The following is a 16,081-nucleotide window of genomic DNA, read 5'->3' as shown; positions in this document are numbered from 1 at the left end:
ATGTACACATCCCAAAGAAAGAACATGCAAGTTTCCTTTAAAAGAATACAGCATAACTTGTGCTTAATAATGTTATGGTAAAACGTGTATATATATATATATATATATATTTATATCGACACGGGTTTACTACATTATTTGTATGCGGACTCTGGAAGAGGCAAGCAATTTAATTGCTATGTAAACGATTATTAGTTAAACTGCCAGCCATTTGAATGGACTTTGTCATATCGCTTTCTTTTGGATAAAGGGGGCTGCTGCGCTTGTGCGGAAGATCAACGCTGAACAACAAACTTCGACATCTACGGCCAGAGTAAGTCTTTACGTTCAAAGTTTAACATCGGTGTGCGATTATTTACGGTTTAAACAAGCACATTAGGCATGTTAAAGTGTCAGTTGTGTTCATCAGCGAGCTAGAAATGGCTAATGTTTCTGTAAGACGACGATTATGTACGTTTATAAAAACGACTAGCTTGTCGGCTAGCCACGATAAGGCTAAAGCTGTGTGGAATCTGTTATGCGTGTTTGTTAGCATGTGAACGGCACACTGAGCACCTCGATAGCAGCTTATGTGTGGAAAAGAATCAGTGGTAGAGAAACCCTATAGCTAAGTTTTGCTATTGTAGCAGGCTTGCTAGTATTCGTAAGCAATTCATCAGTCCAGTTATGCCAGCACTGTAAGCTATTACAGAGGCTGAGCCAGTGGTTTCTATACAAAAAAAAAAAAAAATAACTCCATACTTCAACTCAACAGGCAAACTCCAGGAGTTGTTTACTCGTGTAACTGTGACAGCATTATGGAGGAAGAAGAGGGCCCTGTTGATGGCGAGGTGGGGACCCCCTTTGCTGCAGAGACCTATGCTGCTGAGGCCATGGCTGCAGACATGGACCCCTGGATTGTTTTTGACTCAAGAAGAACTCCCAGATCTGAGTTTGATGGCTGGCTAGAGAGTAACAGACCCTCCCAAGTGTCCAGATTTGGAGATGAGGAGGGTGGCGTCAGCCCTGTGGGGTGGATTGCTGTGCTGGGGCCGAACCACTGCCCCAGCGGTGGGGATGTCACAGGACTCCAGGAGAGTTGGGAGAAACTTTTGGCAAGTTGTCGGCCCGTCACCTTCCAGACAGTGAAGGAGCTGGCCCTGAACCATGGGGTGCTTACAGGCAAGTGGCTCATGCACTTGGATTCTGGTTTCAAGTTGGACCACGCATGGGAGTGTGTGGCCAGAGCAGCCCTAGATGGCAAGATTTCTCTAGTTAAAGTCAGTCCATTTGACCCTAAGGCAGAGGGCAAGCAGGTCATTTGTGCCTACAACCAGAACTTCACAGATGAGAGTGAGGTCATGAGGCTGGATTCAGTCATTCGTGCCACAGGAGTCAAATGCCCTCTGTCCTACAAGCCAGACGTGTACACATACCTGGGAATCTACCGGAACAACCGCTGGAAGCTTTGCCCCACTATATATGAGAGTAAATTTGACCTCGAATGCGTACCCAGGCGTTCCCACATTATCAACAAAGTTACCAATCTTGAAGTGACATAAACCAGTCAGACCAAGATGGGAGTTTTGCTGAACCAGTATGTGACAAAGTTCATGGTGATCCCAAAAGAGGTTGCATTCAGAGGACTGTACTTCATAACCCATTTAGAACATCACTGGCTGTATTCTGATTTCAAGTTCACTATTGAAAAACAATAAAACTTAATCTGCCTTTTATTCTTTTGTTGTAAAATAATTATAAATCACCTGAAATACTGTCAGATATCTTGTATTGAATATATCGTAGTCTGTAGCTCAGTAGGTAGAGCAGGTCACCTACTGATTGGAAGGTCAGGGGTTCGATTCCTGGCTACTCCAGGCTACATGCCAATGTATCCTTGGGCAAGATACTTAACCCCAAGTTGCTCTCCGACCGTTCCGTCGGAGTGTGAATGTGTGTGGATGTTATATAATTAAAAAGCACTTAGCTTAGTAAACATGGAAGTGCTTGTATGAATGGGTGTGCATGGGTAAATGTAAAAAACGTGTTGTATAAGCGCTTTGAGTGCTCTGACTGAGTAGAAAAGCGCTATATAAGAACTAGTCCATAAACAAGAACAATAGTGCTTACAGGGTTCTGTTTTTAAACACACTTGGCAGGAAGAAGACCGAGTCCACTATTTGTATGCACATTTTCAGGAGATACAGTGAAGCACTTCTTTTTGACATTTTACATTTGTCTCTTTCTGTTTGGTTTTATTATTTTTTTCCTTTGCACTGTATAACAGTTACAGAGTTGCAAACTAAAATATTCTTTTGAAAATCATCTTTATATGTTGTGGTATTTTTTTTTTTTTTTTTTCTTTTGCCAAGAAAGTGTTTTGGATGTTGACAGTCTTTCATTCCAACAAACAAACAAAAAAACCTGCACAATCCACTTCCATAATATGTGTAAAAACAGAAGAATTAATGCAAAGCATCTTACTGCAGAGTATAGCAAATCTGAAACAACTGAGTTAAAATGCAGCCATTACTGATAGAATAAGTGTAGAAAAAGGATTAGAGAGCAGTGGTAAATGTTACCAGACAAAAAAGCACAGTCTCTAGTATGAGCATGTAAATAGTAATGTTGCTTGTTTGATAAATGTACACCTTCATTTGGTTCTTGGCACATTCAGATAGTTTGTGACAACCTTCAGAAATCCAAAGGGACGTTCAAACAATGGACATAATTTGTATAGACTTACCTCTAGATCTGATTACATATATGAAACCTTTTGTATAAAAAAAAAAAAGGCAGACAAAATTTGAACATTTCTATGACCACAGCTACCAAAATTGTTCAAATGACAGTACAAAAACATGCTTAACGTGTTCCACCAAAAGCAACCACAGTAGACAACTTTATCAAAGTATCTAAGCTGTCTTTTTAAAACATTCACTGGTGAAGCTGCTTCCACCATCATTGTCTTGACAATGATTTTAAACAGTGGCAGTGGTTTTCACAAGGGGGATGAAATCTGATCATGTTTGTCGTGGGTTCTATAATTTGTCAGACAAACTATATGACTGGGCAAAACCCTCAGACTGAATACCATAAAGTCATTGCTGGTATTTAAGTGTGTCCACATTGAGCAGTGCTGCTACATTCGGTCTCCTCTACCTCTTCCTTTTTTGACTTAATAAAGAAGTTTTAGTCCTGGTGTCTACAGGGGAAGATACAAGTGGTCTTTATGAAAATGAAATCAAATCTAAGTTGGGTGTCCTGACACAAACCCAGCTTGGGTTCCACTATTAAAAATGGAAATAAGACGATCTTCGTCTCCAGACATCAAAACATCGTACTCGTCGAGCATTGGAGGCTGGTTATTGGTTCTGATGTCCATCATGCTTTCGTTCTGGAGCAGAGTGACAATGCTGTTGGGGTAATTCATCCAAGTGCTTCCTGGGTTGCTGGCAGGATCAGAAGTGTTCTGGGATGCTGCACTGATCTGGGCAGCAGCTGAGGAGATGGAAGGGCCAGCTGACTGGCACGAAGGTTGACCCATCATCGAAATTCCACCATCAGAGCGGGGGTTCAGAATGTCCTCCAAGTCATCCATGTTTAGGCTTCCCAGGTTGACTGTGCCTGCGACATCGGAGAAGCTAGGGAAGTCTGGGATATCTTCATCTACAAGTGGTGGCTCCGCCCGGAACTGCGAGCTCTGGAGGTTGAAGGAGTTGCTCGTCTGTGAGGAGGCCAAGTTTACTTGAGAAGAAGCTGCTGCATCCGGCTGGGTGATAGTCGAGGAAATGTTGGGGAAGAATTCATGAAGATCGGACAAGTTGACTGTTGAGTAGTCCTGATTAGAAGTGGAAGCAATGGTAGAGGAGGTGGTGGTTGGTGCTGGGTTCATTGAAAAGGCAGACATTGGGTTTGCTTTGGGTTGGGAGCCCAGGTTTGTGATCTTCCATGACTGGCTGGTAGCTGCTGCTGAGATGGGGGGTTTGCTGAGATTTGCTTCTACCTTTGTCTGGTCTGAGAATAGCTGGCCGGGCTGGAATGAGAATGGGGGCTGGGATTTTGCCCCAATGGGACCAGGGGGCACCATAGCTGCTGCAAACACAAACAAGTGATTTGAGTTTCACTACAGAAAATCTTTATAACATCATCTACATACATAAAGTCCACTGTTAATAACAGTAATAATCAGTGTTTTTTGTTGTAATGCAGACTCAACTGCTTTAAGACCGTAAGAAGAGGACATTAACGCCAATCTCAATGATTGTTTTATTTTTTAGGGGATTATTCATTATAAATCAACATTAACTATCACCAAAATACAGTTGGCAAGCATGAGAAGTAGAGGAAATAGTCCAGTAAATGCTCCCAGGATGACTTCAAATGAACTTCTTTGAGGAACAGTATCAATTTTACAAAATATTCAGTTCAGAATAATAAGCCAATCTCTGCAGTGATTTCAAAGAATGATATGAACATCTGAAACAGACTCACCAGCTTGTGGGTTCACTGATGGAGGCCTGGCTGTCCCTTTTCTCCTCTGCAGGTTTATGTGCTGTCTGTCTTGTGGAGTGGTCACTGAAATTGCAGCAGATGTGTTTGTGATACAATACAGCTACAACAATGTAACCATTATCCAGTTATACTATGGTCAGCTGATAGAAAAAGAACCATATCCACACACCACTAGATAGCAAGGGCCCCAGCTTCAGGTTCTGGAACATTTCTCCTGTCCGCTTTCTCTTCTCACTCAGCCTGTATTCATCTGCAGGGGTAGAATTGATTGAAAGGTCTAAATCTGGTATTTTGAGAAATATTACATACACAGTATATTTTCTCCAGAGAAGTCCTCTCACCTGGATCTGCTGGCAGGTACTGGAAGTCCATTGGCTCACTGACCTCCCGGTCAGAGGGCCGCCGGAGCTGCATCTTGACTTTAACTGGTTCAGTGAGGTTAGTGTCACGGTAAGGTGGTGTGCGAAACACGATAGCCACCTGCCTGTGGACATCAGCCTGGGAAAAAGTGCCCTTCCCCTCCCAGGAGTCCTGGAAGAAGCGCACCTCGATGTCCTCTTCAAGGAAACAGAAAATGGGGAATGTAAAAACACACTACAGTTGGTGATGAACTCAACTTAAAAAGAATAATCAACATCAGGCATCGACTCTCCGGCTTCAGTGCAAAAGCAGCTCAGGGGTGTTGCATCACATTTGCTGCTACGCAACACCAAGTTTGACAACAACTTGGAAGGCTCGCAGCCGGTTTCAGATGTTAAACTTCGACTAAAAGAGTTCCAAGTAAAAATGTGACAGCTCTGCTTGCTGTGAAAATAGCTGTGTGACAGTCTCCTAGAGACAACAAGACCAAGACTATAATGAACTAGTCCGAAATTCAGTCTTCTGAGGATCTTTTTTTTTGCAATGAAGTAATGTGGATGCAGCTGAACCAAATGGTACTCAAGGGAGCATCCCACAGCTGCTATGTTCAAAATACAAAGCATATATGCATGTCATGATCAAACAGCGCCAGATTACTGAGGGAAAAAGAGGCTTTCATAATGAACATGAAGTGATCACCCACACAATAAACTGTGCTGATGTACAGAAACTTGAGAAAAAAAAATCCAAGGCTGTATTCCTCATTAAGTTCTTGGAAAACAGGACAAAAGAGAAGTTAACTTGTAAAAAGAAAGAGAAAGGTTTTACTTCATGACAAAAATCACAGAGAGATTAGGTGACTGCTTTGCATTGCATTACATACATCAGCTACTGTGACATAAAATGAAACCTCACATGTGGAACAATGGCACGTTATTCGAACCTTGAGGTTTCCAAAATGCATGTTTGATACTGCAACCAGCAGTTTTTGTCGTTTCCATTATCACCTCCAACAGTTTCCTATTATTCACATATCCAGCAGTTAACATTAGCACTTCTCTGGAGTCATGTCACTTTTCTCGCTCTACCATTTAGTGCCGGACCAGTAGCATATGGCTGCTTTATCTGAGCTTAATCACTGAGAACTGCTGCCCATTGTGACTGGAAACAACCTCGATATGTGCAAATTTGGCAGACAGGAAAACCAGCACATACTCTCTTTGATCATTCTTGGAGGCCTCATTCTGACAAGTTACACCTTTCACAATAAAGTCAGTTGTTTGATGGATTATTTAAGTACAAATCTTGAATAATGCCACTTTAAAGTCTATTAATGAGGAACATTGATGGGCGAAAAGGATAATTTAATGTCAGAGAACTCAAAATAAATGTGGGATTCCACGTTATAATGTGGGGAAAAAATCAACACGACAAGGGCTGCAGTCAGTCTCTGGGTCAAATGATAGACTGTTTTAACAGGTAACAAATTTCGCACTGGACAGTCGCTTGTATTACTTTCATAATAAGAAAAGTGCTGCATCAACAGACTTTCAATTAAAAGTTAGCGTGAGCCTGGTCAAAATGCAGTTTTCCACACAGTTTGCTGATATTAGCCACTGCAAACTAGTCAGTATGCATGCAACATAACCTTACATAACCTTTACATTTACTATGTCACTTAGAAAAGTTGTAGGTGTTGCTGCATTTTGTTACCACACATGGTCAAAGAGTCAGGTAAAAACTTTGCAAGATACATGATATATAATCTAAAAACTTATGTGTTAGACTGGTCAAACAAGTTTTGTGTTTAATGCTTGAGGCTATGAGCGTGAGCGTATGAGTATTGGCATTGGTCTAATTATCCTTTTACAGCAAAGTGCAACCAGTGGCAACTCCAGGGTCTGCTCGTAGCCTACTCTGTATCTGAACAAGAACAAAAATGATACCACAGTGTGAATTCATTACTCTGGACTCAAACACGTTAGCGTTATTCCTCAATTGTTGCCGTGCTGGGGGGAAGAAATAAGAGAGACGTGGCACATGAATTGGAATCTGAGGGATAATTCCACAGCAGCAAAGTGGTAGAAGTAAAATGTCCAGAGGAAAAAAGCTTTTTGTAAACCTTGTATTGGGGACAAAGATAGCAAATTTATTAAAATAGTTTTCTGGTTCTGTTCTTGAAGTTTTTATGGTTTAAAATAACTTCCCAAATAAGTGTATGACAACATTTCAAGCTGGCAACTTGCAAGACTTGCTGCTAGAAGGATTTTGGCTGGAATCATAAGTTGACACAGTTCTGTTTTTTTTGTTTTGTTTTGTTTTGTTTTGTTTTTTTTTTTTAACCTTTTTATTAAACCTATCTAAGTACCATCTTTTATTTATCTACATTTATTTTAGGCTAATCAGGCTGCACATAGAGTGAACCTTTTTTTCCACTGTGGGCACTGAATGGATTTTTTCCCTGTGACCAGTCACGTGGTTAAGAAATTTTAGTCAAAGAAAATATCTTTAGGTTGACTAAGAAGACACTGTCTCTACATGAGGTCTGCTAACCACTGTATGTCCAGTAAAATACTGGTCTTACTGTAACTTAAAGGGGAACTAGGCTTTGAAAGCATCAGTATGTCTTTCTAATATGTGTAGCATGAGTTGCAATTTACCTTACTATAAGACTCATGTTTCTATTTTGAGCCCACTTCTTCGTCTTCTACAAGTGTGAAGGGTTTACACCTTTTACGGCCTATATTTATCACAAGCTGTACATCTGCTTAGTCAGTCCTGAGTTCTATTTATGGATTGTTCAATATGAAAGTGTAGGTTTAGCTGTGGCGTGTGCCATCGCATCCTTTCAGTATCAGTACAGTAACACGGTACCTTTCTGCACTTTGTCACACAGAAGAAAGATTTCATCCCCTCCTTTGCAGCTTCCAGAGTTGCGGTTGACTCTGCAGATCTTTAGCTCTGCTGTGTTTGGAGCCCCTGCAAGATAGAAAAAGCCTTCATGAAACCGATGAACTGCTGTGAGGTGGCTGTGGCTGACACTTCAGTACTTGGGTGGCTAATGTCTGAATTTTATTCTGAAGTATTTCGTGATCACTTGTACTCTTCTGATTTACTATAAATTCTCTTTTTCTTTTTTTTTTGAAAGACAGACTATTTTAACTCAAGTAATGGATATCATATTTTGAAAGTGAAACGTTTAAATTATTCAGATGTTTGGAGAAACAGAGAGATGCATGTATTTGATCCTCAAGTTATTCTGAGCTGCTGACAAATGGGACAGCTTTAGTGATGTAAGGGGGGGTGATGGCTGTTTCTTGTAAATACCTTCAAACTGACAGGAAACAATAATTTGCAAAGAGGAACAGAGAGCGTCTGGGGGCATGGAAGGCTGCAGTACAGTACCTTATAAGTTATATACTTTATACTTAGCATAAACAGCTCCTACCTAATATTATTAATATAACATAAATATGTGCATCAGCTGATGTCTAATTTAGGGCATATGCATTTCTGTGTACATGTGTTCAACTCACTGTTGTCATAGATGGGCTGTGATACCACAGGCTCCAGAGGAAAAAGCTCCCCTGCAGGCAGAGTGATGGAGGCCTGGAAGCAAAGCCGGACTGAATTCAGGTCAAACTCTTCTTCCCACACCTTAGCCTCAGGAACTGTATCCAAGACAGAGAAGGAAAAGGGCGTGGTGCACAAAAGGCAACAAAGCACTCGGGCAAAGTACCACATCCTGTCATGCTACTGTTCAGTATGCAGCCACCACCCTCAGTAACAAACATGAAGTAGAATCTGGGCAGCGTTGATAAGAAATGACCACACCGGAGCTTTGTAAAAGCAGGATTTAAAGTAGCGTTTTTGCATTAGAAGAGGCCAGTAATCGATTGTTAAGCACTGTTAAGTCCTTTGAAGGACAGAAGTAGTTAATGTGCACACATGCCAAATACAATCGTTTTGTTAATTCAAGCTAACAAAATTGTAGCAGGCGGTAACTGATAGTAATGGGAAATTTGATGACTTAGAAAAAAGAACCCTTTAAAGTTGTTATTTTTAACCCATCTCCCTACTGTTATCGGTCAGACATTCATTCTACTACAGTAAGACATCAGCTAAATAACAGCCTGTGATTTCAAGCAAAACTCTCTTTGCAGCACAAGAACTCTTCAAAATAATAACAGAAATATCAGAGAAAGACAGAAAGAGTTTTGTGGTGTACACTCATCTCTTAACTGCCGGCCACTTACTGCTGAAGGGGTTATTGTTTGTCTGCAGTCTACAGGTGATGGCCTCATTCACATCCTTCTTCTTTACACACTGTATACCCAGGTTCTGAAAACTGAAAACAAAGAAAAAACAAAACAAACAAACAAAAACTTAAATATTGATGTACTGTCAAGTAATAAATAGAGGTTTTGCTGGGAAATGAGAAATACTGTTTTGCTCCACTAACAACATCTTTAATCTGCTTTGCACTTCCACTTTTGATACTTCTGCTCCCATGAAAAGTCACATTTAAAAATACTGAAGCATCATCATCATCATCAGTGTGGGTCGCTGACCACATCTGCAGGATGAGAAGACGGTTTAGGAGAGCTGAGGGTACGTAGATAAACACTTCCCTTTTTGTGCACTAAAAACACATATTACAATAGTTTAGAAATGCCCTCATCTTTTAACCCACTTTACATTTCTGTCGACAAACCAGTAGACACTACAACTTCCTGAACTATTTGCTGATTTGAAATCTGCCCCATATCCTCTTACTCTAGTAAATCCCTCTCTTTATGCTGTCTGTGTTCCACACAGTGTGTGTTTGAACTGACTGTGTACAGTGCCTGCGTAAAAAAAATCCAACTCGATCCTTGTATATAGTAAAATGAAGTAATGACCGCTTACTAGATGAAGTCACCATTATTGTTAATATTATTATAATATCATTACTATAATTAAGCCTCTTTATTATGACCATAACAACTTTTTAAGCCAAAGTCAAATATAGTTTAACGATTTAAAATAGCTGTTCCTGGTACACAGATGTGTTTTGTTTGTTTTATGTAAAATATGTATAATGCTATATTAAAAACATGACATAGTAGTTATTAATTATATTTCCTCTCGCTTAAAAGACAATATCCCCATTCTACATCTTATTTGGTTATATTTAACATGACAGCTTAAGGATTTAGACTCTAGTGAGTCTGTAACTGGAGATAAACAACTGTGTAATTTAGCTGTAACCCTTTCATAACTTGTGTGGTGATCTAGACCAATGATCAAGATATGAACTGTTCAATGTGGAAAACAGCCTAACATAAACGAGTGCACTTACTCATGTTAAGTTACAATGCTATCAACTGTCTGCAGTACAAGCTGCTTTTGTTTGAGATTTTGTCACTGCTGCGATAAAGATTAAACAACGTCATCTCTTCTTGGCTCAGTAAATTTAAACTTATCTTATCAGTCAGTATCGGCACTCAGTTCAGATCTGAATCAGGAAGGATCTATTTACTTTTTGAACTTGTGGAAATTTTATTTTGATTTTAATACAAAACCTGCAGAGTAAAAGTCAACTCTTTGTTAGGCATTCTGTTAATATTTTACTCATCGCCACACCCAACATGAAGCTGGGGGATAGTTTTACCATGTGACAGTACACATCACTTTCCAGAACTGATCAAGGACTTATCTAGGCCAGTCGCTGATAAACTCAACTTTGTGTTGGCCTGAAACTGTGGTTTTCTTCGAGTGTCTGACGTCTCCTTCACATGCAAACCAGTCGTACCTGTGTATCCGTCTCTCCTGCAGGTCGGCCTCGTAGTAGCCATGTTTGCAATCTTTCCCAACCAGCTCGTGAGGATGAGGCTTGTAGGGTGCGTTCTTCGTTACCAATGAGATGCGAACACGCAGGGGGCCGTTGTAGTTGTGCACCTGTCCATAGAAAACTGAGTTTTACTGATAAGAAGGTGCAGCCTTAAGGGCACTCAAGGTGGGAGGAGGACTGATCTGTCCCACAGCACTGTCCACTGCTTAAACCAACTTACTAAACTTAACTATTTCATTCATTAATTTCTTTAAAACATAATACCACCACTATCACATTCATTTTATGAGGAGTTATGTACCTGGCCACTTCTTAGTCAGGAAAAGTAATTTCCTCCAGTCTTCCATCTTGCTCGCACCCACTCCCAGCATATTTTTACACTTTGATGATTTTACTCTGAAGGTGCTGGCAGATTTTTCTACTTGTAGAAAGCTGTTTTCTCTTCTTTGATTTCTTACGCTCATCTAAGCTTTCTGGCAGCTGGCTCTGGTTGCATATTTAGCATACCAACATGAGACAGACATCAGTCAACAAGTTTAACTATCAGCAAGAAAGCTCACAAACCAGGTAATTGTTATATATGCTATAGAAAGGCTAGGTGTTTTTGAAGAGTGCCTTTAGCCAAAGTTAAGAGTGGTTACTAAACATAACAACAGTTCTAGATGTACATGGGTTGCCCTGTAACAGCCCTTGCTGCAACCAGAGTCAATGGCTACTAGACAGCCTTTTACTACTAAAACTGCATTAACTGCAACTATTTGATAGCCAAACTAGCATAGTTGCTTTGTAACTAGTTGCTAGTTTTGACTGAAATCATTTTTTAGTTTCCACAGCTTAAGTCCTCCATTAAATTCATATTAACCTTACTCTCATGCATTATTAGCGGTGCTGTTGCTTTGAGGGACAAGTAGGCGCCGACGAGGCTGCTAGCTGTCTGCTAGGCTTCACCCCACTAATTCAAGTTCACGAACTGGACATTTCAAACATGTTTATGGTATTGATGCCTTCTTGGGCATTTTTATGTAAATAATATGACTTAATGCTAAGCTATTTGGACTAACTGCCCATCCAAGAGGTCCGTGCGCCAGTTTTGGTGAATGAAATTCTAGTATTTTATTAGATTGTTACTTAGTACTAAGTAGTCAATATTTGTGTTTGTGCATTGCATCCATACATATATACCTTGTGATCCAAGCTTGTTAGCGGTAACGAATAACTTCACTCCATTCTTTCATCCAAATATGGTCAAAACAAGAGGTCAGTGCCCACAATGAGAAAAAAACAAATCCAGCCAGTGGGCTGGGCAAAGAACTTTAAATACTCAAGAACTCCCACTTTCTGTACTTCTTTCAGGGAGGCACTCATCACATAGTGCAGAATTAAATTTTAGCCCCAAAATGTGCATCTTGTGGGAAAAAAAACGTTTTCTTCTGGAAATTGTGTTTTCAATTGAAATAATCGACACAACAGTAACAGTTCCATTTTTTGATTTGGGGGGATTTCAATTGGAGTGAATGCCACTTTACAACATGTGCCATTGTTTTTACCACATGACATGAGCAACAGCCAAGAATTTCTGGCAACAACCACCTGCAAGCAACCACAATCAAGCACCAAAACCAGCTGCTTCTTATGCGCACATTAGATTAGATTATATTAGATTAGATTAGATTGAACTTTATTGTCATTGTACACAAGTATACAATGAACATGTACATTTCTGCTGTGATATAACTAAACTTCTAATGCCTGGTTATCTTTTGTAAACAGCTGCCATTGGAGGAGGATGTCCTCTCGTGAATCCTTACCTGACCAGTCGTTAGAAAAATTAGAGTTAATTATAAGCAATTTTTGATTTAGTGTAGGAAGAGAGATAACTGTTTTACTTCTCTTCAAAGTATTTATTTTTTTAAATCTAGCAGCTGGTTAAATAATTATTTTTGCTACCCCCCGTTATACAGTTTGTTACTGAAAGTAAACACGAAACAAAGATGTTTCAGTTGCAACAAGAAATTATTCGGCACTGACCTTCTCCATCCTGCATGTACAGTTGACGTACATGAGTCACTATGGAAATAGTGAGTGTGGTAGTACAATATGAGTCTATGCACCTAGTTTACCCAAACTTTAATGTAAAATATATTTAATGGATCATACTTAGAAAATGCAACAAGTTGTGACAACTGACCTTGATTGCTGGGTGGGTCTTAGTGGTGTCATTACTTTTCTCTCCGGGAATGCTGCCAGCAGACCGTCCCTCACATTTGTACCTAAACCTCATCCCCCTCTGCTTTGGCTGCTCGATAATCTCTATGAAGGGGGCTGTTTAGGAAAACAAAAGCATCGTGTCCTCATTGTGAAACACTGCTTTGCTCAATTATCAATGTGTCAACACAGACACAGCCTGGTTATCGATTTTCATTACAGCAGAGGGTAGAAATGTTTACTCGTGAAATCTCTGAAGACAACATCAGTAATTATTTTAAAAAAGCAAAGTGCTCTTACCCTGGTTGAGAGGGGTAAGGCCCCATCCATATGTAGCTGTGGTGAACAGAAACAAGAAAGGAAATTAAATGATCTTACTTTGATAGAGTACGGGTTTGTCATCTACGTCTTCAATGAGGGAGTGCACAGTGGTGGTGCAGATGACAAAAATAATAAACGACAGATTCCGTGCATATTTGTGGTTTAGTCAGAGTTTGTCATTTGTGGTGAGGTCGGGGTGGAAATCTACAGGAGAGTGCGGCGTCCAACAAGGTCGAAGGCCGCTGAGATACAAGGGCCTCCCAGCTAAATATAATCTCTGGTGGTCATAAACCACTTGCGTATAAAGCTCCAGAGAAGTTAAGAAAAAGGCAAACAATGTCAGGCAGGGCTTTTAATATTGGTGTCAGATTACCTGCTTTGTTGCTGGAAGCCTTCAGTGCACGGAGCACTCCAGTTTCAGGCAATAAGCAAGGTGTGACACACAGGGTGAATTGGTCAAAGCTCCACCCATCAACAGGCAGGACTGGTTCAGCTTAAAAGCTTGAGTACTCTGCTTTCCAAGCTGTGACATGTCTGCTTTCTAGCCTCAGACCAAATACATTATTCTTGATTTTTAGGCTCTGAGAGGACAGTGACGAATCTAGAGGCTATATAAAGTCCTACAGTCATGGCTTAGGAAAGAAAGAAAGAAAGAGTATTATATCAATAAAAGCCCAAATCTGTAATGAATACACTTTGACCACTTATGTGAAAGACACTCTTTTCTACTTACTGAGTCTGGGTGTTGTGAAAGTGAAAGCAAATAACCACAATCACTACAAGCTCATTAATGATGAAATGTAGTAACATTAAACCATCACAGCCGAGACTTTTGATATTATTGTTTGCTTCACTTTCACTTGAACTGACCAAACAAAGAGTCATAATTTTTTCCTTTTTTAATGACTTTTAGTCAGATGTTGGCTATTTGTCATGTCTATTAATATCCACGTTCAAGACAGAGATAAGACACGCTTATCAACAAACAGAATCATGTGTTATAACGTGCGGTAAGTGTGGCTGCACATTAAACATAGGAAGTCAACAGAACTCCATTATAAAATCTCGCTGTTTTATGGTTTAGCCTAAAGGCAAAGGTATAATTAGAATAAAACAGAAACGGAGGCGGGTTCTAAAACTTCACAAAATACTCATTGCATCTGCACACACGTGTCCCGCTAAACAGAGCGCTTATTACCACAATTTCTTATCTGAATCGCTTTCGTCCATTAAAGCCGGGGTGGGCGGTTGCTAGCAGCATGACCAAATTAAATAACAGATTTAAAAAAATTTTTATTGAAACGAATGCTATGTGGTGGTTTTAACCATGCCGGATTTGATATGTATTATTAAGACTGACTGACACGCTGTCGAGAGTGTGATTCATAAAGAATATATTCTCAAACAAACAGAAAAACATTAAATGGCGAGACTTCCGAACGCAGTTTCAGTCGCTAGAGGGAAATCTCCCGAGCAGACTGACCCCACAGGCCTCTCTGCAGCGCCGGGCTGTTCGAGTCAGCTGAGCTGTACACACGCGGACGGATTCATTTAGTTTCATATCAGGTTTCCCTCGGATATCTCACATGTATGCGATAAACCAAAGTTAAGTCAAACTTCTGTCTGTACGCTAGCTTACTATCCGGGAGCAGACTCCTCCTGTTGGCGCAAAACCCAATGATAGCGGGGCTTTCCCCTGTGCGCAAAAACAACTCCTTGTACAGTTTCACCTCCCGTGCTTGACATGAGTAAATAAAAGCAGCTCCACTTACGGTCCATGGCTGTGTCCAAGTCCGACTCACGTTCCTCAATATCCCCCGCTATTTCTCAATAGTTTTTTTTTTCTTCTTTTTTTCTTTTTTTTTAGCTAAATGAAGCAGCAAACACGGCACTACAGACTCCACGAAGTTCTTGACAGAGCTGCTCTGTCGCCTCCTTCACTCCACCCACGTCTGTGTACGACTGTACAGTTAGTAAAGCTGCGCGTTCATGCTCACGAGTTTTCCGGTAAGGACAGCGCAGAAATAACGAGACCTACTTGAGGAACAATGTGCTGCAACTTTGTGTTTGCTTTTTTGTGCAATACAGAGTCAACATGGTGACTTCACCTGTTGCAGCAACTGCGCTGTACATGAAAGTGCTACTTTACGAGACGTCTGTCTCACATAGAGTCGGCATTTGTCTAATTTGTCTTTGTCTTAACTATTTGCCGATAATACCTAGTACTTATACCTAATAGATTTAGACCCCAAATATCAAATAAATAGTGTATTGAATTGAAAGATCAAGAAATGGCAAAATATATTTTTTGATCATTTCCAAAACAACGGAAATAGATCTGAACTGAACAAACAAACAAAAAGACAACAACATATACCAGGGAGCCTTTAATAAGTCTCCGAGTTAACAATAGTTTGTTTTCATGCATTTTTTTTTTTTGGTCAATGTTAAAGAATAATATGGATTAATTTCGGTTTAGTCTTCATGCTGTTGTCGTGCTATTATAATTATAGCATCATCACATTACTACATGTGAATTGTGATAATAATAATAACAATAATATTATTTTTTAATTGTCTAACATTGGTAATATGAGAAGTTTCTATAATTCGTACGTAACTTATTTCAGGGCTTTCGTCTGTGATGGACAAGCAGTTGGCCATGAGACCTTGTATGCTCTTGTTTTGAAGAGAATATTTGTGCCGTTTCCGGCATTGTGGCTATCTTTACGCAGATGCAACCCTCTGCCTTCTCTCTGCAGTGCAACTTGCCACCACCCACTCAAAACAGTTGCGGAAATACCCCGTGACGCACTTGAAAGAACCAGAAAAATAAGTGGGTGGGAGAGGCAATAACATAACTTTTGG

At 40.1% G+C, this 16,081-nt stretch overlaps 2 protein-coding genes across 3 annotated transcripts; one reads left to right on the top strand and one right to left on the bottom strand.

The window, feature by feature from the left end:
* The first annotated feature begins 182 nt into the window (after positions 1–182).
* On the top strand, positions 183–1,907 carry c18h11orf68 (chromosome 18 C11orf68 homolog). The gene is made up of 2 exons (XM_030722684.1): positions 183–313; positions 755–1,907. Exon 2 carries the CDS (start codon positions 798–800, stop codon positions 1,539–1,541), a length of 744 nt encoding a protein of 247 aa, XP_030578544.1. The 5' UTR covers positions 183–313; positions 755–797; the 3' UTR covers positions 1,542–1,907.
* A 415-nt stretch (positions 1,908–2,322) lies between these two features.
* Positions 2,323–15,147, bottom strand: rela (v-rel avian reticuloendotheliosis viral oncogene homolog A). 2 transcript variants are annotated; one of them, XM_030722599.1, is made up of 11 exons: positions 14,986–15,147; positions 13,193–13,228; positions 12,876–13,009; positions 10,649–10,794; positions 9,111–9,202; positions 8,391–8,525; positions 7,729–7,833; positions 4,836–5,051; positions 4,664–4,744; positions 4,474–4,557; positions 2,323–4,074 (listed from the first exon to the last, which is right to left on the bottom strand). In XM_030722599.1, exons 1-11 carry the CDS (start codon positions 14,990–14,992, stop codon positions 3,230–3,232), a joined length of 1,881 nt encoding a protein of 626 aa, XP_030578459.1. In that variant the 5' UTR covers positions 14,993–15,147; the 3' UTR covers positions 2,323–3,229. The 2 variants fall into 2 exon arrangements, with proteins under 2 accessions (XP_030578459.1, XP_030578461.1); XM_030722601.1 differs by having other exon boundaries at positions 2,323–4,071.
* Positions 15,148–16,081: the final 934 nt, after the last annotated feature.

Source organism: Archocentrus centrarchus (assembly GCF_007364275.1).
Source record: "Archocentrus centrarchus isolate MPI-CPG fArcCen1 chromosome 18 unlocalized genomic scaffold, fArcCen1 scaffold_23_ctg1, whole genome shotgun sequence".
In the NCBI taxonomy this organism is placed as follows: domain Eukaryota; kingdom Metazoa; phylum Chordata; class Actinopteri; order Cichliformes; family Cichlidae; genus Archocentrus; species Archocentrus centrarchus.
Note: the sequence above shows the minus strand (reverse complement) of the source record. Positions and strands in the feature narration are given on the sequence as shown.